The sequence below is a fragment of the Acanthisitta chloris genome, unplaced genomic scaffold, assembly GCF_000695815.1.
Source record: "Acanthisitta chloris isolate BGI_N310 unplaced genomic scaffold, ASM69581v1 scaffold2717, whole genome shotgun sequence".
In the NCBI taxonomy this organism is placed as follows: domain Eukaryota; kingdom Metazoa; phylum Chordata; class Aves; order Passeriformes; family Acanthisittidae; genus Acanthisitta; species Acanthisitta chloris.
The window spans coordinates 11,490-33,865 of NW_008680727.1; the positions used below are offsets into that span (position 1 = coordinate 11,490).

General features: G+C 39.3%; 1 protein-coding gene across 1 annotated transcript; it reads left to right on the forward strand.

The window, feature by feature from the left end:
- Nucleotides 1–112: 112 nt before the first annotated feature.
- C7 (complement component 7) lies at nt 113–22,031 on the forward strand. Its single transcript, XM_009077793.1, has 18 exons — nt 113–118; nt 416–471; nt 1,215–1,290; nt 2,231–2,372; nt 3,179–3,320; nt 4,077–4,215; nt 4,844–4,978; nt 6,203–6,446; nt 7,080–7,193; nt 7,613–7,779; nt 8,790–9,018; nt 9,606–9,777; nt 10,137–10,224; nt 11,205–11,337; nt 12,113–12,304; nt 14,411–14,507; nt 20,185–20,369; nt 21,844–22,031. The coding sequence occupies exons 1-18, from the start codon at nt 113–115 to the stop codon at nt 22,029–22,031; spliced, it is 2,505 nt and encodes an 834-aa protein (XP_009076041.1).
- Nucleotides 22,032–22,376: the final 345 nt, after the last annotated feature.

Sequence of the window (22,376 nt, forward strand, 5' to 3'; positions counted from 1 at the left end):
GAAGAGATGAACAGCAGCAGACAGACTGACTGACTCCTTAGGCTGCTGAATTGAAAATGCTGGAAGTGCATTTTCCCTGGTAATTGCTGTATACCTGAGTGTATCATCTAACATGAAGGTAAGACAATTGCTTGCTTAATTTGTACTGATGAAATGAATATGGCAAGTGCAATGAAATATTAATTTGTATGGAGAAATAGCTGAAAAAGTAATTGAAAATCATTGCAAGGAAGAAGAGCATTTATAAACAAAAGCTTGCACAACAAACCTGAAAAAATCAGCGTGACATTTTCCTTTATTTCTTAAGCTGACTAGTGTAAAGATTGCAGAAACCTTGAACAGCTACATGAGCTAAAAAAGGGGGGAAAAAGAAGAAAAGCAAAGTAAGTTTGTTTTTACTTCTCTTTTTTCTCAGGTGCTGGGGATTTTTCTGTTGCTGGAAGTTTCTGGCTTCTTTCCCTTTTTTTCCAGGTGAATATTTATTTAGTAAATAAAATGCTGAAGCATGTCTTATGAAGGTGCATAATATGGGCCAGGGCTTAAAGGGGTCCCCAGGTGTATTTTCTGGGAAAGTAGACACTGTTTGGTGTTCACGCTGCAGCTGCCATCAGTGGTGACAGAGGTGAAGCATTACAGTGTCCTTTAAGCTCTGCCCAGAGGAGTCCGCTGTCCTTTGGTAAGGGAGCACACAGCGGTGGTCTGAGCCACAGCAACTTGTATCTGTGAAACACAGCACAGATTATATCAAGCCGGCCTCGATGCCAGGGACAGGTAGCACTACCAGTGCCTTGGTAAACTGGCTGTTTGAGGGCTGCTGTGGGAAGGTTTGCAGCATGCCATGGCCCACATAGCCCCTGTCAGCTCCCTGCCCATCTCTGGATGGCGTCTGGCCGTTCCCTGCTTTACAAGGTGAAGCTGGTCTTTGAAGCCTATATGATACTTGTACAAAGTCCTTGCTGATCTTTAGGCTAGGTGAATGTGTCTAGTTTCTTTTCAGTGACCACAAACCCAAGCTGGGACTGATTTGATTCTTAGCCATGAAAAGCAAATCCATGTGGTTTTATAGAAAGCCTGATCATATATCTAATTGTTATTGAAGGTCTGCTGTGCTGTTACGAAGGTTTTGCACTCATGATTATGGATGGAAATCCTTGATGATTTTCCTCTCTCTCTTTTCTTTTTTTTTTTTAATGCAAAAACCACTGCTGGATCAGCGCTTCCTCTCCAGTCCATTGCCGCTGGAATTCTTTTGGCCCCTGGTCTGAGTGCAATGGCTGTACTCAAAAGCAGGTATAGATGGACACATCTTTTCTGTACTCATGACCTCATAAGCATATGCTTTTTCCCCCAGTAACTAAGGAGCCACTGTATCTCTATAACCTCAAACCAGATGCCAGGCAAAAGCCCCAGCAGAATAAGAAGGTTGAAAAGCAAGGAACTCAAAAGATAAATCCTCCAGTCTGTCCCCAATATGTTCCCTTTCAAAGCTATGATATACATGTTGTAAAATATTTTGTGCTTTTTTTATTGTGGTGATAGTTTAAAAAAAGTCAACTAAACCGTTTGGTAAACGTAGACGTTCTTCTGCTGATGCTGGCTTGTAACTGTTCCACTGCTTTTTCATTAGTGGTGTCACATCTCAAGGAAAGAAATCTTGGTTATAAGGTGTTACCCTCGATGAAAATAGGTTGATGATTTTTACACTGCAACTCTATTAATGTACAAGACACTTGCTTTTGATTTTCCTTCTCATTTACTTTGATGTTACATCAATTAAGGAGGGACTAATTAAATTAAAGATTAAAGATGTGCTGTGAGACAGTACTTACTCTTTTTGGAAACAAAATGTAGCCCACCTGATCTTAATGATATTGTTTCCATTGAAAAACTTTAGCAAATTCATATCAGGCATGATTGGTACTATTAAAAATGTAAAAAAAACCTCTGAAATTTCTCAGCAGTTTTCTCTTGTCTTCAGTTATATATTAGATTTTTAGAACAAACCAGCCAAGCTTATGCATCAGTCTAAAGACCTTATAGATAAAAGAATTGTCATTCTATTGAGAGTTTGCTACCATATCGTGGTAATACCAGGTGTGGCTGTTCTCAAAAAAAAAAGGTGAATGTCTCACTTCCTTACAGCAGTAGAGTGGAAGCATTGTTTTGACACTAGCAAACTATTCCTGCTTTACATTTTGATTTTCTAAGATCTCCCTTGATTTGCATTCAGATTCGGAGACGGACAATAGCAGTTTATGGCCAGTATGGGGGAAACCCCTGCTCTGGGGATGCCTTTGAAACAAGACAATGCATTCCCACAAGGGGTTGCCCAGCAGAGGAAGGCTGTGGTGGTCGGTTCAGGTGTTTCTCAGGTACCATCTAAGATCTTTTTCACCGTTTTCTAGTCACAAAGTTAAGAAGAAAACCTTGTTATCTTTGAACTTTAGTAAATGGTCTTTGCAGAGCGTTTGACCTACAGATGAATTTGATTTAGGTGGATGTTTCCTCTTTTTCCAGCCTCGACAATGCATGTTTTTAATTTCATCTGGAGTATTGCAGAGCATTGCAGATAATATGGTGTAGTCCTGGTACCCTCCCTAACTACTTCTGCCTTACTCACTTGCCCCAGAGTACAGGTTTTTTCGTCATAAGAAGATAGTTAAGGAATGCAGCCTTAGATGTGATTGTTCAAAGTTGTTCTAGGCTATATCCAAACATTTTGGAAATCACCTGGGTCATGGAAATTAATGCACCCTAAACCAGTCATCATATCCAAGCAGCTTCCATTGCCTTCACAGAAGAGCACATTATCTCAGTATGTAGACATTTATCATGGAGGGCCATGATCCACATGTTTTGGTGCTACCAGAGAGATAATCACAGTTAATCAGAAGTGAAAAGGTCAAAGGGTAAAAGCTCAGGTAATAAATCTAGAAGTCAACTTCTAGTTAAATTAATATATCACAAGCCTTGAATGTCTGTGTTTCCTTCAACTGTGCTGTACACTATTTCTTCGTGTCCACATTTACTGTTGTTTCACAAGGTCTGCTGAGCACGGACTGTTCATCATGGTAGTGAATATGCTCATATAGTAGATAAATAGGACTTCTACTTTGATTTTAGATGGTCTATTTTTAAACTAACACTGATTTCCCCATGCATGTTTGTTCTTATTTAGGTCAGTGCATTAGTAGATCCCTTGTGTGCAATGGGGATCAAGACTGTGAGGAAGATGGAGCAGATGAAGATAGATGTGACGAGAAGAAAGCTGTATGTGATATTGACAAAACACCTCCGAATTCAGAACTTACGGGAACAGGGTAATGTCTTGTGCCAGGCTTAGTAGTACTCAGTAGTGCTTATATTTTGATGCATGTACAAGCTCTGGACTTACAGAGAGACTTCCTGGGCTTATGAAAAAGTGTCCCATATACAAAATTGTGTTGAGCTCCACTGCTTTCATCATGCCAGTGGCTCAGTGCAGCCAAGATGTACAGGTCCTTTGATCTGAAGCACAGAATAAAGCTTTTAGTCTTTCATTAACCAGATTTTAAGATATGAAATTAAATTTCAACTAATAAGACACAATTTCAGCATGGAAAAAATGAGCCAGCGATTCTCATTCTTTTTTGTTCATTGCTGTTGCATTTAGTACTGTAGATCCACATGGATTTCTGTTTGCACAATCCCATCTGCAGCCTAGCAAAATAATTATCTTAAGTTTCTTCTGTGTTATGTCCCTTGTTATGCAATACGCTTCAGATGTAATAAAAAAATCCCATGTTTTGGAATGTTGTTTCTGTGTTGCTGTAATTTTTGAAACAATAAAGCTTAAAATTAGTTGTGATAAATACAAATGTCTTAATGTTAAGAGATAATGAGTTGTGTTCATTTTTGTTGACAAATCGAGATCAACATTTCACTTTGACTATTGTAACATTCAATGCATACTGCTGTTCTGCATGTGTAGAAGTCTATAACTCCTTGTGCAAATCAACTTAGGATATAATTTGTAGATTCAGCATTCAGTTGCGATGGCTCTGTAATTTTTGCCTCATGTTTTTTTCTTCTTGTAGCTTTGACGGTGTTACTGGTGAAACTAAGGGAAGGGTCATTCATACAAAAAGCTTTGGAGGGCAATGCAGAAAGGTCTTTAGTGGTGACAAGAGAGAATACTACAGGCTGAGTGAAAGTGTTCTTGCTTATACTTTCCAGGTATGTTTCCATTAAGCACAGTTTTATATTTATGGTCATGATTAAAACTGGGAGAATGAATCAAACTTAAAGGGGCCATTTGCAGACAGGTTTCCCTAAACATAGCTGAACAACACCTGTTTCCTCTCTGCAGTCACTTATTATTTTGAAATATAAATGGATGTGTATCTTGCTACAAGGCAAAAGAGATTAATTTCTTGGATGTGATTTCTAAATCTCTCACAGCTGACCTGAATGTAAATCCATCTCTTTAGCATAAGTAATGGCCTGAATCACCCTAAGAAATGCTTGGTGGGTGAAATACAAGGCTTTGGGGTGCTTTGCGCACATTTTCCAGAGATATGCTTTGTTTGAAGTCACTGTCTCAGAGATTTGGTTTACCTCACATTATCAAAAACATGACAAACAGTCTTTAACATACTTCACTTCATAACCTAAATACTTAACTTCCACATATATATAAATGTAATACTTTTTCAAGAGCGTTGAGTACTTTTTATGAAGTCTAAAATGGATTCAGCCTGAAAAACACCTTCACGATTTTTTTTTTCATCAGGAAAGACTTGCTCTACATTCTAATTTATCATTTTAAAATGCTAGATACAGACTTCTATCTTTCACCTTCTAGGTTAAAATTCAGAATGATTTCAGTTACGAGTTTTTCAACAGCACCTGGTCTTATATGAAACATATAGAGAAGCATGAAAAATCAGATGTTAGAAACTATGAATCACATTATAAAACTGAGGAACAAATTCATAAGGTATGTATAAGTTGTCACTGTGGCTTAGTATTTTGAATAAGCATTTTCATAATTTTTCATGTGTTTTATGGTGACTTGCAAATGTTTATTTTATCCAGACATTATTGGCACAAAGTGTACCACAGTAAATATCCCATAAACCCTTTACTAAGAGATCACTGGTTTGGTTATTAGTCAAGAAGTAATGTTTGCTGTTTCTACTTTCTACATCTTCCTTATTTATTAGTAATTTATTTGTTTGCCAGCTGTTTTTCTCCCTGTTTGAAGGAGAAGAACATATGCTGCTTCTCATAATAGATTAATCTTTTCCATTTTTTCTGGTGATTTATTGCCCTTTTTTTTGTGGTATTTTTGTGGGTTTTTTTGGGGTTTTTTTGTGGGTTTTTTGTTCGGTTTTGTTTTGTTTTCCTACCTCTTGGTCAGTGTCTTGGAGTGAAAAAAAATTGAAATAATTCTGTGATTAAAGTTATTTTGTAATGAATTTTCCTTTAGTAGAACTCCATTAAGAGAGATATCTTGTTTGTTAAACAGCCAGCAGGTTAAAGTGCTTATGCCTTCTACTTATTTAAAAAGGAGCATTAGGTAAATAATTCGAGAGTAACTCAGTTATGAAGTAAAACCTCTATCTTATAGCAAGTAAAATCAAGTAACATTTTATACATTTTATGGCCCACAAGCAGATAGAGGACAAGCTTATTTAACCACACAGTGACGTATTTTGAGACTCACCATTACAAAGTTCAAAAGCAACTTGAAGAGTCTGAAGTGAACATTATTATGCCTATATGCCTATAGGCAGAATCCTTAAAATGGCTAGAGCCCCTTACAACAAAAGTCTTATCCAGACAAAACAGGATGCAAAGGACACCTCTTTAGTGCCTCTGATTTGCTTTCAGAGAAAGCTTGTTAACCTCCTGCTCCCAGGCTTCTGATGCTGGAAGTCACCATGAGCTTTAAGAGTAATATTTTCCTTTCTTATTTGTCCTTATGCTGGTTTCCAAGTACACAGGAGGAAAACAAAGATGTTGCAGCATTATAAATAAAGGTCCAATGATATTTCCTGACTTCAGGATGTTCTTTTTGCATTTACTGAGTTGCTTAGACATACCTAACAGCTCCAGAAAGCTGTTCGTTAGTAGCCAATAGAATGTGCATGGCATTTGTCTAATAGGAGCCACCCTGATAGTGACGTGGAGCATGACTGACATCTTTTCCTTCCCCTAGAGTAAGCAGCTGATGGTTATTGAGAACACTGTGGAAGTTGCTCAGTTTATTAACAACAACCCAGATTTTCTCACTCTTGCGGAGCCTTTCTGGAAGGAATTGTTAAACCTTCCAGTTATCTACGATTACAGCATCTACCGAAGACTTATTGAACATTTTGGGACTCATTTCTTACACTCTGGATCTCTAGGAGGACATTACAAACTTATTTTTTATATGGATACTGACAAAATGAAATCACAAGGTAGAGTACTAGAGTATTTATTCCAAGAAGCAAAGTGAATAAACAAGAATAAATATGTTTTCCCAGCTAATACCTAAAATCAAGTAAGAGATTTCTACAAGTCACCACATTCACTTCAAGGGCAAAAGAAAGAAGACCAAAATTAGTGCTCAAACCACAACATTTAGTTCTAGATCTACATCTGTGACCTGCAGTGCTCTGGGTAGCAAAATTTTGATAGTTGGCTCTGGACCTCATCAAGTTAAACTTGAATTCTAGTGCGAGTATAAATCTCACACAATGTTAAAAGTCACTTGGACATGAAGGCTGGGAAAAACTGTGCAAAGCAGAATAAATTACAAGCAGACCACACATCAGAGTGACTCCTATGATGATAATCAGTGTGGAGCAGTGCTGTAGGATTAGGGACTGCTGAGAAAATAAATAAACAAGACTTTTTCCAGATACACCTCCCATCTCTCAGCCTCCATCCACAGCCTTTAGGAATATGTGGATCTTCCCACAGCACACGCTAGTTAGTTGCCTTGTAATTTAGGCATAGTACTTCATGATATGTCTAGCCAATGTGATACTTGGAGATTAATCCGACACACTTTATGTGTACAGTATTGTTAATGGATGGATTATCTGCAGGTTTGAGCACAACATACCTGAAGGAGTGTACCACATCGGGCTGGAATATATGGTTTGCAAGTAAGAAGAAAACAACATGCACTGAACTGAATGAACTGCTACAGAGTTCTTCAGGTAATTGTTCGACAGTGACTCATAGAGTTGTCATGTACCCATCTTTCATCTCATCCTAAATAGCTGTCAAAATGAGGAACAGATGTTGATAGCTTTCCTGAATTCTGTCCTAACATGCTGAACCCAGACATCAAGTGCCTAATTTAAAAGACGGTCCAATGCTCAGCAGTCATTGATAATGCTTTCCTCGTAAATAGCACTTTTCTGGACACCCTAAGTCAGGGTTGCCAAGACACCTGCAAAAACAGTTAGTTCCCATATATAATCAGTGCAGGAACTCTTGATCCAGGCACAGGTGGTTGAACTGCACTAGCAAGTCCTTTCACTACTTGCTAGCATAGTTTTTGTGCATATTTTTTCTATTTCTATTGTAAACATAGCAATTCTGATTTTCTGTATTTCCCATCCTAAATCTACAGGAAGCAGTGGTAGCAAGATTAAAGGAAATCCTTATGTAGAAGGAGGAAGACCAGGTGCTGTTGCTGGCCTAAGTTATCTAGATCTGAATAATCCTGCTGAGAACAGTGAGAAGTATAGCAATTGGGCTGCATCAGTGACAGACTATCCCAGAGTAATTAAAAAAAAGGTAAGGCTATTATCCTGAAACACAGGTGAGCAGATGGGATCACCACAAGGGGAGAAATTATTAAGCTATGGCTGGTGATTAATCAGGATGTGGTCTACACTTATTTTGGTTTTAGATCACTTTGTAAAAAAGAAAATTTATCAGGGAGAAAATGCCACGAAGCTTATGTGATCAGTGCTTCACAAATCGAAGTCCTTTGGCAGGTCAACACCTATAACCTTACTAGCCTTCAGTGACTTTAGAGGAGTTCTGGTTATGTATAGAGGGTCACCCTCACATTGGAGAAAGCTCAGTTTTGTGATTGTCCCTTTTCTGAAACGTACATTGGCAGGTCTTGTGGCTTCCACTCCACTTGCCAACTTCTGAATATCCCTTTTATTCCTCCTGCTTCACTCTGCATCCAGAAGTTTAGCAAAACCGGAAATTCTTTAAGTCAGACTCTTCAAACCTGGGCACAGCCATATTCACTGCTACGTTGTCTATGTGCCTTTTAGAAGCTGCCTACGTATAGAAGAATGGTATAAATGCAAAATATTTCCATCAGGAAGTATTCAGCTAATTATAAAATCACATAATATCATAAAATAGGCAATGGAAATGCAAAATATTTGCAATTAGTTTTACCTTTGATCATTGTTCGATGTAATGCCATAATGGGTTGTTTAGATGTCCAGGTTTTTTATGCTGAGAGCAGCTGGGTGAGAATTCTGGTTACTGTACATTGGTGGTCTGTGTTACACTTTTATCTCAACTGTATTCTCATAGCTGAAATATTTTTAAACGTGATTAATCTACCAATAGCTTTAATGTATGTTGTTAAACAGAGCTAACTTTTCAAAAAAAGGCTAATATTAAATGCTAACATAAGATTTTAGTTAGTTAGCAAATTACAGTGTCTAATGTTCTAACTCCCATGTGCTTATGTCACAAGTTATTTTGCAAGACAAAATGTACTTATAAACTCTTACATCCCAGTCTAACTAATATAAATGTTTCTCTACTGTGTGTAGTTAACACCATTATATGAGCTGGTAAAGGAAGTGCCCTGCTCCTCAGTCAAAAAGCATTACTTAAAACAAGCTATTGAAGAATATATGGCTGAAAACGATCCCTGCAAATGTCAGCCTTGCCAGAATGGTGGTGAGGCAGCCGTGGAAGGAACACAGTGTGTGTGTTACTGCAGGCCTTACACCTTTGGAGCAGCTTGTGAGCTGGGAATTCTTGTGCAAGATGAGTCAGGTCAGCACTCTTCAAACCTGTGAGAGTTTAGAAGTGGCAAAGTGTGTTTCCAGTCTGTCTGTCCTACTGCGCAACCTGAATGAGTGGCTGACATGCAGTGGCTTCTTGGGTCAGATATTGCTGCAGACATACAACATGGGGACCATCATGTCAAGCCTGAGTCTTTGTTTAACATGTCTAAACAGTACCTAATGAAGAGCTGGTATTATTCTTTTTGTTTAATACAGCAGACAATACTAACCACTGAAAATGTAACTACTTATAAGTACATATCCTAAATGAATGAGAATCAATAGCTTCACAAAATTTTGCTCTTTAATTTTGTAATTAGTTGTAACTGATAGCTGTTTTTGTTATCCCAGACTCTGATAAGATACAGCCTCTGTGGAGTTATACTCCTGTAAAAGGCAAATCGGGGAAAGGTGGAAGGTTAGATCATTGCAATCTGGAATTCTCTGTAAGGGCAGAGTTGGGGCCATCACTATTTTTGAACAGCTTGTACCTTTAAACCACTGACAGAGAGTGCTTTAAAATAGAGTGGTTTAAAGGTAGTGGTTTAATGTGAAATATTTCCAAATGTTGCATAGGTGTTTTTGATGGACACTGGAGCTGCTGGTCTTCCTGGAGTCCTTGTTCAGGGGGAAGGAAATCAAGGAGTCGAAGCTGCAACAATCCTTCCCCACGTGGTGGTGGAAAGGACTGCATAGGAGAGCAACATGAAAGCAGAGCATGCGAAGATGAAGAGTTGCAGCATCTTCGGTAAGCAGAAAAAATATTTGGAGCACATCTGCGGAAAGATCAGAAAACTTATTTCAGAATGTTGTGTAAGCTATTGAATTCAAAGAGAAGATGACTTACTGAGCTCTAAGTTGAAAGAAAATGAAACTCAACTGTGAATCTGATACAAGGTAAAAGTAGAAAATGGCGTAAAAGCCAGTAAACTTGACAGCATTCTATTTTGCGTTCTCTTGGATAGCTTAGCAGTGCCTGGTTTAAATATAATTGTGATGTAAATGTGTGCATAATAGTCTTGAAAGTGAGCTTCACTGTGGAGTGTAACATTTTGAAAGGAAAGAAGACTAAATTAAAACTAAATCATACTTTTGTTTGCTTCATAGCTTGATTGAACCACACTGTTTTGATTTATCCATAACTCCTACAGAATTCTGTTCACCTCCTCCTCTCTTGGAAAATGGATTCGTTCGAGTAAGTTATTTCTATTGGTCTGTTGTCTGTCCTATCCTTACCTGCTGCTCTTGAAACATCTCTGGCTGAAGTTTACATGACAATATCAAAAACTTCATGCTGAAAATAAAAGAAAACCAAAGCAGTCCCACCCTCAAAACCAGAACAAAATCTTCACTTTTCTGGAGCATGGTACCTACAGATAAAAGTTATCTATTTGTCTTTTACACTATACATGTATCAACAATCTTCTGAGACAAATGAATTACATATAAAACCACAGGAAACTAGACCAAAAAACCACACAGAAAGTAAACTATCCATGGGAATCCAGCAAGTCCGTAACAAAACTATAAACAGAGTTTAAGAATTTTCACTCTGTAACTCACCATTGCACTTTCTGCACAGCTGCGATCAGAGGCAAGATCCAAAATTTTGCACTCCCTCTTTTGCAAGTTATTTTTTGTTAAATTCTTTTTTTCAATAAATAGTTGTCTCCTATATTAATATTTTTGGTTCACAAGCTAAAGGTAAAACCCTGCAATTCATGGAGTAGTCTCAATTTTTCGCAAGATCTCTTCTTAGAAGAGAGTGAGATGTAAAATGGGAAAAGACCTGTCTTCAAGTTCACCACATTAACTTTTAGTAAGCCGATAACATGCTAAGAATTATCAAAGTCCTATACTCTCCACCAACTGCCCCCCAGTCCATGGCTGTTCAAATTCATATTTTGCCCCTCTAATGCTTGATAACAGCCATATTTGCAGTCAGCTTATATACAATCAGCAGGGCACTTTTCCATACCCCTTTTGATCACATTCACTGACTACTGATAACAAGGATTGCCCCAAATATCTCAGACACTCTGAGCAGTCCGTTTCAGAGTAGCATTAATACTTCTCACTGTCCTCAGTTACTGCAACCCAGAATCAAAGGGAGTTCAATGCTGCTGGTAGTTCTTATTTGTGTATTCAAAATTTCACCTGTTCATTTTCTTTCAGAATGCTGAAAACTCATACCCTGTTGGGAAAAGCATTGTTTATGCTTGCAGATATGGATATTCCCTTGTTGGTGATCCTGTTGCTAAGTGTGGCAGTGATTTACAATGGCAAGTTGGAAAGAGATATTGTCAGAGTATGTCTAACTGATTTTTGTTTTGAAATGCAACTCCATTTCTGAATTCCAGTGAAATATATCAGAACATCTGCTTTGCAGAAACAACAGGGGGGAAATCTACACCTGCATTTCCCAGTTTCCTGAACATAATCAGGTCTAAATTGATTTTTATTGTGATTCCAGATATTGTAACATTGAATTAGAAACATACTCATAAAGTCTGGTTTTAAGGAAGGCTGCAAGTGATGAAGGCTAAATTCCAGTCTGGGGATTACTTTCTGTAGCAACAAACTTTGTTGTTTATTTCAGTACTATGTCTATATCCAAGAACTATGGGAATTTTCACCACTTCAGTTCAACAACATCGTTTCCACCTTCCAAGCAGGACTGACTGACAACAAATGCTAGCCCATACTGTTTACAGATCATCTCTTTATATATCAGTACATCGTCTCCCAGGGTCTCATATGTATGAATTCTCTCTACTAGGATGTTGCTCCCTACTATGAACCCTCAACAGAAACATGGGTTCTAAGGACAGAGAAGCCCTCATAAAGCTAGGGCTGCACCTGCAGGCAGTGGGAGAAGATTCTGTCACTATGTCCTTAGTACTGCATGCTTGACTGGTGTGACGAGTTAGTATCCTGGGCTAACATGATTGATATGTTTCTACAAGAAAATCAGCTAATCTCACCATTCAATTTGTTAAGGAATTTAGGAGAGGATAAAATATGTGACTGCTTTTTGCTATCCAGTGACTCACTGTGGCTATCTCAAACGCTTCAATCCATAGAAACCGCTTGTCTCCTGCCTGTCCTGGAGGGGGGTTTGCAAGGAGAGCCATGGAAACCTGTGTATGAGATCGGTGAGAGAATAACTCTGTCTTGTCCACATGGCATGCACTTAGAAGGGGCACACTCCATTTTGTGTGAGCCCAGTCTCAAGTGGACTCCTGACATGAAGACCATCCAGTGCAAGAAACCAGGTAAGCCACTACAGACCTCCAAATACAATGCAGGAGTTTCTTTCCTGGACCAACTATGCCTATGTAGTTAAGATATAGACAGAGATATTGCTGATACAGTGATAAAGAAGCCATACTTATATCACCAGCAGGAAGCACAGAAAATATGACTGGGTGTTTTCTGTGGTCTGTTCAATCAAGATGCCTTAATTCATTTCTTGTGAGGTCTCCTTATGGCTTTTTGCTTCCCTCTCCCCTATTGCTATCAAGTGTTGTCACTAACAATATTTTAAGAGATTATCTGGGATGGATGTTATCTATTCTGCCACCTGAGTATGCTTCACTTTCCACCCATATTGTATAACACCATTACCTTATGAACTGCACCTTTTAGATAAGGCTGTTAGCATACAGCAGGTGTCTAAGTCATCTTTTCCAACTATGGAAGACAAGGATTTCTATTGAGCTCTGCTATGATGGTGATCAGTAACACAGAGGCAACCAAGCAGCTTGTTACGTCAAGCCAGTTGCATCTTCACCTGAGGTCCCAGATGTTCTTACACACTCAGAAAAACCCTTGACTGGGGACAACAGCCACTGCTACAGAAGACTAGGCATGTCTCCTATATTTCTTGTCTGTCCTCTCCTTATTAGATGACTGCTGCCTAAGATTGCCTCACCTGCAGGGAAAGGAAGGTGATAATTAAGCTTAGACCTCAAAAGGCAACAGTCTTGTGAGATTCCTGGTGTAAGTCATCTGCCACTGTGTCATAACCACATGCACAGGAAGCATAAGGATTTCAGGAGGAATAGCATAGCTGTACATAAACAACTCACTGCTGCTAAAGTGTCAGAGTCACAGTGCTGAAGTGCTGTTGCCAGTTACTTAGGCTTAGTCTCAGTGACTGATTTTCATTTGGTTTTTTTTTTTTTGTTACATCATGTTCTCAAATTCCAGCAATAATTAGAAACAGTTTCAAATGCTTCCATCTTTAGAAACAGCTTGGGCCTGGCTGTATGGGAGCATTACATTAGTACAAAAGTTTTAAAAAAAGGACAACAATTGTATTAGAATAACAGTCAAAATCCCAAGGAATATGATATAAGAAGGGTAAAAATTCAGAATACAAGTATACAGTGGCATACGTATGTTTGCATGAAAGTATTTAGTCAGCAATAGTGGCAAAACCAGTCAAATATGAACCAACAGCCCCAGGCATGAAGAAACTGCAGTGATTTTTAGTGAAAATATCTGCTCTGCAGGAAGACAGGGTTATGCCTGATGTCTGTATTGCAATGCACGGCAACTCTTTTTTTTTTTTTTTCTTTTTTTTTGTCTATGTATTTTGTTTAGCAAGTATGGGAGATTTTTGGTTTTGTTTTGTTTTAAATGGCAACAACATTCTGAAGTACTAAAGTACTAGACACATAATCTAAAACACAAATGAGGATAACAACTTCTCAGAAATTGTGTCCATATGGATTAAGCAAAGTTTTGCCTTTACTTGCTACAGAAACCTCCAGAGAAATGTTTAGGAAAGTTTGGAATACAACTCAGTACTCAAAGAATGGTACATCTGCAATTATGAAAAGTCCCCAAGAATTACTACTACTCTTATTTTTAAAGCTAATACAAATTGAGAACTAATGATGCAACTTGTAGTGTTCATTACCATCAGTGTATAAATACATTTGGGTTCACACTTCTGCATAGGACTACGGAGTCTCAGCTTTTCTAGTGACAATGATGAAAACAGTGTATTTGGAACCTAATGACTAAGCTGTTCCCAGCTATGATTCAGCAGTGCTAAATTTGGCAGAAACAAATATCTGCTGCAGAAAAGAGATGAATGTTTAAGCTTGAACATAGTACCTGTCTCTTTCCATCTGACTCGTGACCGATGGATAAATTACTGAACAGTAAATTTGCAAAAGGTATCTTATCTATTTAATAGTGTTGATTCCTTCCATACAGTAGATACTTTTAATGAACATGCAGGATGTGACTTTCTCTCATGGTTGTATAATTCAGTGCCTTTTAAACTCGACTGATAATTTCAGAGCAGACCTTTAACAGCCTTTGTTTTTCTGACCCTTAATATCACTGCCTGTGTTCTTCTACTTCAGTGCCCACTGTGAAACCAAAAGTGACAGAGCCCAAATGTCAGCCATGGGAGAAAGTACATCAGTCGCAATGTGTGTGCAAAATGCCGTATGAGTGTGGGTAAGTTCAGGCTCAATTTGGCAATTACATTCTCACTTTTTTCAAGACCAATTACATTTCTTAAGTCTTCAGTCCATGACAGAGGAGAAAGCTTTCCTCATATGAGAACGAGGCATTGTACTTTGTTTGTGTTACAGCTCAATCAATGTCCTGTTCATCACTTGCCTGCCTTGTCAGAACTGTCAGGGGGTTTTAGCAGTGATGGAATTTGGTTGGATGACAGAAGGTGAAAGCATAATTTTACTTGATCTGTGAAAGAGATGGAAAAAGATAAAATTCTGTTTTGAAGATTTGGAATACTGAGGAAAATTTAAAACCGTGACCCTTGGGAAACAAACCATCAAAGCAATAAACTAGTGAAATAAAGCAGACTTCTTTTCCCTACTGAGAGACTCGGGGGGTTATGAAAGGCACAGTAAACTAATTTCATCTCACATTTACACAGCAGTTTTCATAGACCAGTCACATCACCTTTCCTTACCCCAAAACTTGCAGACAGGGTTTATGTTTCCTGTTTGCTCTAAGCCTAAATTCTCCAATAAGTAATGCAAAAGTAATGTAAGGAAATGAGTAACTCTCTCAGTTCTTCACTAAACATGGAGGTATCAAAACCAAAACAGAGGATTAACAAGAAGACACCTGAGACCACCTGAGGTAATGGCCAGATGTGCTAAAGAGCTTTGCACTCCAAAAACTGGGCTGGTTTACATAGACTGGATGATGTCTCCTATAAAAGCATCACGGTGGGTGTGAGCTCTAGATAAGAAATCTGGCCAGGTTTATGTGACAGCAGGAGCTGAGCAGTTTGGAAACTCCAGGATAACAGACCAAATTTATCTTACCCATGTGTAGTAGGAGGAAGAAATTTTGAAGTTGTCTCGAATGATTTCAAGGTAGCAGAACTTTCAGTGCGTCATACGTACTTTCCATGAGCCCCATAGACAAAGAGCACTCCGCATGGTGACTATGGTTTTAAGCCAAAATTACCACTCTTTGAACATCTCAAGATTAAAATTGGTGAGCTTAGTTCAGAGGCGGATCCCCTGGGCAGTTCCCTAGGGTCTGAGGCCACTGTTTTGCATGTAAAGATAAATGGCAGGTTTATAACAGCTCTGCTATCTAACTCTATTCCTATCCTTACACACCTAAATATTTTAAATAATCTGGTCCTGCTCTTTTTTGCTCATACTTATTTAAATGAAGCAACAACCCCTCTGGTTTAAGGATGTGTTGTTATACAGAATATGAGGGGTCACAATGCTAGGGAATATGCTTGGGCATAGTATCAATAACCTTAGAAATTACATTAATTACATTTAGTTATGCATTGAAGCTTCAGTTATAATTAATCTACTACTTCCCTGTTTCTGTTTTTTATAATTATGTTCAAAATGGCAAAAAGATAGGTAACAGTCATTCCTGTTACCTCATACCATCTTTTCACTCTGTCTTGAAATAACACATCTAATGATAGAAGGATAAATCATCAGCTGTCAAAGCAGACTAATCTGCCAGCCTGGTAAGGTAGTAGGAGTAAGGCATGTAAGCAGATCTTGGTCCTTTCTCAGAGAGCAAAAGTAACTTGCTTTGCTGCGGCAGTGACTTTCAGCAGCGGCCTCTCCTTTGAAAAGAGTTGGAAACAAGAAGAGTTTATGTGGGAATTCAGGAACTCTAGTTTCAGACATATTCTCTATCCTTTCAGTTTCCAAAGGACTAGCAACAGAGACTGCCCAGGACAGCACAAAAGCCCAACAACCGGCTGTTGAGGGGTAATGGTATGGTGCCTTAGGCTGCATCTATCCTCATCAGTTACAGCAAGGGAATGATCCCTGGCACCAGAGCTGCTAAATTGTTAAAGCAGCTCCTGGTAGACCTTCGACAAGGCCCAATTCCTGGATAATTCACAGGCACAGTGCAGGAGTTACTAGGGTCAGAGAAAATTCCAGTCTGATGCAGTCCCCAATTTTTGGGAGGAAAGAGAGTATGGACACCAGTTACTCTGTGTGAATTGCCCCTAAGACAAGTAAGGGGTCAGAGCACAGTTAGAGTGTTAATACAGATGAAACCTCAGCCTCCAGTAGCTATCTCTACAGTGAAACATGAAATTTAACATTTTTAAACTACTATCCCCTCTTTCTTCCTCCACATTTATTTGCATAGCATCTATGTTTCCCCTGAGAGTACCTGGCCTGTGTTATTTTAAAACTTATGATCCTGAAGACAATTTTAGGCAGTTAAAATAATTCCCAGTGTGATGAATTTGTCATTTCACTGAAAGTTTCCTCCATCTATTGCAGGTGAAAGGAATTTACAGACTTATAGGTATTATTTCATTTCTCACAATATATATTTTAGTAAAATATTGTTCTTATCCTAGCCTCCTTTTTCAGGTAAAAAGTTCTTTTTACACAAGCATTTTTCCTTGCATCTAATATTTTTTATTGCACTGATGTGATGCTCCAAGCCCTCTAATATCCTTCCTCAGCAATGAGTGCAAATTACTGATTTTTCTTATGCCTGCAGATTCTCCATCCTTTTTCTTATTCATCTGAACATGTGGATTTCTAACTGGCTTCCCCCTGGCTAACCTAGCTATAGCAAATATGTAAAGCACTCTTAAGGCAGTTTGAGTCATTGTACTGTAGCGAATTTGGCACCATGGACTATGAATTCCTGGGTTCAACCATCAGCAGGTGGTTAAATCAGCTTTCTTTCCTCTTTTGGGTGTTGCTAAAGTGGTGCAAAGCAAACAGATTAGTGGTGACATCTAGCCTTAATATTTTCAGATAAATTAAGCTGTGTATAAGATTTTCACCTTAAGACCCAGATATTGAGATTTATTACTCAGACAAGTGAAGAAGGCATACAGACAGTTCAAAATATAGTAGAGAACTTAATTACAGATTAGTTGCTTTCTCTGAAACACACTTTGTTCTTCCAAATTTAAGATGGCGTTTAGAGTTTTTCTTATACCTCTGTCTGTAAAGATTGCTCTCACATAAATCAGTGCTCCGCTAGCTCTGAGGCTGTGCAGCCAGATGAGCAAACAGTGTAGTGCAGACAAATGCACTGCTTCCTTTATCAGCTGCATGGTACTAAGTTCTCTTGGGCTGTCTGCTTGTTCTGCCTCAGAATAAGAGGGCTAACCTCATTCATTATGTTAACAAAAGAGCATTAAGGAAAATTCAGGCAGCAAGCTTTGCTAGCAATTTGGTGGCTGGTGTTTTGACTAAGCAGAGCAGTTAAGGGATCTGTAGCTGTTGAATATGCTAACTCAAGTAGGAGGTGTAATATAGTTAATAAACATATTTTGTCACAGGTAGATGCACCAAAGTTTTCAGGCTCATCTAATTAACTCCGTGCCATATTTTAAATATCTTAAGGATGCACTATATTGCAGGTAGTTTAAAAATTCTGTAAAGCCAGCTGTTTTAAGAGACTTCAAAACCATCTTTTAAAGTACCATTCACAAAGCTTGGAGAAGGCTCTTTTCCTTAGTGCTTTATTTATAGATCAAAACCCACTTTCTAATTCATGAGGGGTTGAGGGATTGGGGGTGGGAGAGGAAGAGGGAAAAAAAAGTTGCCTAAACACTTGGTCAGCAGGTGAGCAAGGTTTGAGTCAAGCCTTTCTTACTAGGCTTCCCTCTTCCAACTTCTTTTCACTTCTGAGAAGCCACTTTCACAGGGAGATCCCTTTTCCTTTCACTGTGCCCCGTGAAGCAAATTAGTGCTATTTGCCTGTAGCTCATCAGCCTCTCCTCCTCACCAAACAACTGTATAGCTGAGGTCAACTTTCAGAACTGACCTATTAGACATTAAATGTTTCTGTGGGAGAGTTTGTGAGCTCAAAATGAGAAACTGCTGAAAAGAAGACTTTGGAGCTGAATTTCAAAGCTCTCCATCCCCCAGGAGCACACCTCTGCTCTCTGGTACCCTATGCAGCACCTTACCCATGGCTGTATGCTGCATCCAGGAGAGCACAGGCATGTCCTGCTCCAGACAGTCACTCTTCTGTTCACTCCACACAGATGCCACTGATTACATTGAGAATAAGGGGAGAAACTTGGGGTTTTATATTAAAACTGAGAAGTGGAAAGAGAGTTTTCCTCCCATCCTACACTTAGAGCATGAAACACAAATGATGACAACTTTCTTGAACTATGCCAAAAGCAAATACTGTTGAAGGTTGTCCAAGAATTGTTACTGCCACTTTTACAAGCTCATTTTTGAGGGTGTTAGAACACTGTCTGCATTTAAAGAATTAAGCAAGCAAGTCACTTAGCTAAATAATATTCATAAAATTTCTGTGGAGATGTGTATTTTGAGAAATATCTTTGGCTTCTGATGGTGGATCGTAAGATTTTATTTAGTAATAGCTGAGGGTTTATAGGACAGAAGATAAAAGATCTTTAAGTATATTCTAACATCTTAAAATTAAGAAATACTTATAAAATATTCTAATGAATGTGCATGTTTGTATATATCATTACATATATAAGAAATGTTTTCTGTGTATGTGCTTTTGGGCATGCATATGTCAAAAATGACTGAATTGATACCTAAAATCTTTTTATCTGAAGTCTCTTGCTGCTATTGAAGTCAATGGCAAATAGACAGTAATATATGTGTCCTTCAGGCTGGACAGATCTTGGCTCTGCTGAGGTGTAGCATCCTGTGAAAAAGGAAGGAGTATGGTTTCATCAAATCATAGAACTATTAAGAAGGAAAGAGACCTTTTAGATCATCAAGTCCACCCATTAATCTATCACTCCACTGTAACCCCTAAACCCTTAACCGTATTTTCCAGCACCAGATTCAGATACCTCTTAAATGCTTCCAGGGATGGTGACTCCACCACCTCCCTGGGCAATCTATGGCACTGCCCAACTACCCTAACAGTGAAAAGTTGTTTTTAAAATCTACTCAGTTTATGGCCACTCCCTCTAGTCCTCTCACTGCAGGCATGACAGAAGAGACCATACCATCCCTCTCTGCAACCCTCTTCCAGGTAATTGTAGGGAGCAATGAGGTCACCCCTGAGCCGCCTCTTCTCAAGACTAGCCGAACTCAGTTCCCTTAGCTGTTCCTCATACAATAATTTTTAGACCTTTTATGAGCCTTGTTGCGCTTTGCTGGGCATGGTCCAGCCCCCTCAATGTCCTTTTTAAAGTGAGGGGCCCAAAACTGAACACAGTACTCAAGCTGTGGCCTCACCAGTGCTGAGTACAGGGGGATGATCACTTCCCTAGTCCTGCTGGTCACACTATTCTTGATACAGGCCAAGGTGCCATTGGTATCCTTAGCTACCTATGGACACTCTTGGCTCACATTGAGCTGACTGGCAACCATCATCCTGAAGTCCCTTTCTGCCAAACAACTCTCAAGCCATTCCTCCCCCAGCCTGTAGTGCTGCATGGGTTGCTGCAACCCAAGTGCAGGACCTGGCACTTCGTCTTATTGAACCTCATGCACCTCAGCCCATTGATTAAGTTGGTCCAGGTCTCTCTGGATTGTTCACATCCATGTCTCAAGTTCCTTGGTGCACTCTTAGAATGTACATCAATGAATGAGGAAATTGGAATGGGACTCTGAATGTTTTCCACTCCCTCAGCTCTTTTAAAGAGGTACCAAAATAAAGCACATTTAAATAGTACAATCCCTGTGGTTTTTTTCAGTCCTTCCCTGGACATCTGTGCTACAGATCAAAGAAACAAGAAGAACATACTTTTGACTGTTTGCAAGATGCATGCCTTGGAGTGCATGGGCAAGAAATATTCTCTTACTGATGCAGAAAACTGCAAAATACCCCAGGCAGCTGAAATACCGTGTGGATCATGCCATTCATGGGAGAAATGCAACGGTGAGAAATTATTCACAATTGTAAACAAAATTGTTCATATGGCCAACATGAAGCCTTTATACCCAGTTACACATTAGATATAGGTCTGTCCTGTTACGACATCTCCAGTCCCTCCCAGAAGCACCTGGCACTGCTAAGCTGATTCAAACCATCAGGTCCATGTTTGGTGTCCAAACATGGCAGGAAACTCCAACCACGGAAAAGAGAACCCCTCCAGATATTGTCGCAAAATGCACTGTCTACAGGAAAATTTATTCCTAGTCACTGTTAATTGAGTTATCACCCATTGGAAGTTTTGGGTGAAATCCTTGCCCCAGTCTTTTTTACTGTATCAACCTGTTTTAAATTCCTTAACACAGCAATTGTGGGAGTCATTACTGGCCACACAAATAACTAATCCTTTCCTGAAATTTGCCAAGCAGTGTTCACAGTAGTATCTTGTGGCAAGGAATTAAATGTCTTATTGTATACTACCTAGGAAAGCTCCTTATTGTTGTTTGTACTTCACTGTCTATCCCTGTTTCTTGTATAATGATCAAAGTTTTCAGATTCCTTGATCTGTTTTCCCTGAGTGTCCTATACTACATTGCATTTAATGTAGGGTTGCCAGAAATGTGAAGATAGAAAAATAAATTAGGGGTTTAGACGTGCCCAAGCTAGAGGCACAGTTATTGTCACATTTTGAAAATAAAAAGATTACTTGGTAGGAGTTAATCTGTTTTGTCTAACAGGGTTGAACGGAAAAAATAGTCACATAAAAATAAAGACAATCAAAACTGTGTGGAGCTTCAACAGAGACAAATATTGGCCAATAAAATAAGCATACAACACCAAAGCAAAGGCACACTTATGAAAAATAAATTTCAGGTGGAACCTCCTTACTAAAAGGTCTGTCCCCATCTTTCTTTTAAGCCCCTTTTAGATACTGGCAAGTGCTATAAGGTCTCCCCAGAGCCTTCTTCTCTCCAGGCTGAACAACCACCTCCTTACGGTCTGTCCCCATCTTTCTTTTAAGCCCCTTTTAGATACTGGCAAGTGCTATAAGGTCTCCCCAGAGCCTTCTTCTCTCCAGGCTGAACAACCCCAACTCCAGGCCTGTGATAATTTTTGTGGCCTCCTCTTAACCTGTTCAAACAGGTTCACGTCTTTCTTGTGCTGAGCACCCTCCAGGAAATTGCCATCAGTCCTACAGTTTTGCTGGAAACATTTAAGTCTGTGATTTTAGATACTGGCAAGTGCTATAAGGTCTCCCCAGAGCCTTCTTCTCTCCAGGCTGAACAACCCCAACTCCAGGCCTGTGATAATTTTTGTGGCCTCCTCTTAACCTGTTCAAACAGGTTCACGTCTTTCTTGTGCTGAGCACCCTCCAGGAAATTGCCATCAGTCCTACAGTTTTGCTGGAAACATTTAAGTCTGTGATTTTTTGGTGACTTGGATGCCATCCTGAGTCTTTTTTCTCTGTACTTTTGCTTAGTGCAATCCAACAGCTGTGTTTGTGACGAAGATGGGCTGTGCGAGAAGGAAGGCATCCAGGTCTGTGTTGAAGTGAGCGGTTCTACTACTCGTCAGACCATGACCGAGTGTGAGGTCGGGCTGCTCAGATGCCACGGTCAGAATGTCACCCTTGTCAGCATAAGATCCTGTGAGATGGAGACTAAATAAGATACGTTACAGTTTATTTTGCTTATTGCCAGGGGATATGTCAAAATGCATCAACTCTTGGGCAGGACATGCTTGGAACCTTGCTCTGCCAAATGTAAGCTCTGCTGTGAAGTCCACCACAGCTGATGAGACTATGCATCTGGTCAGCTCTGAATCAATGCCTGAGGCTCTTTGTTAGACAGAGGTGCACTTGCCACTGCCGCTCATGACAGAGCTTTTGTTTAGGCACCAGCCTTAGCACCTTCAGGTTTACTTCACTTTTCTATCGGAATTAAAAGAAATATTGCTGAAGTACAATTGCTGAAGTAGCATTTGCACTGACAGATTACCATGTCTGACATTGTA

Coding starts and splice junctions, on each gene's coding strand:
- C7 (XM_009077793.1), top strand. Junction 6,447..7,079: donor TGACAAAATGAAATCACAAG/GTAGAGTACTAG, acceptor GATTATCTGCAG/GTTTGAGCACAACATACCTG. Junction 9,019..9,605: donor TCTTGTGCAAGATGAGTCAG/GTCAGCACTCTT, acceptor AATGTTGCATAG/GTGTTTTTGATGGACACTGG.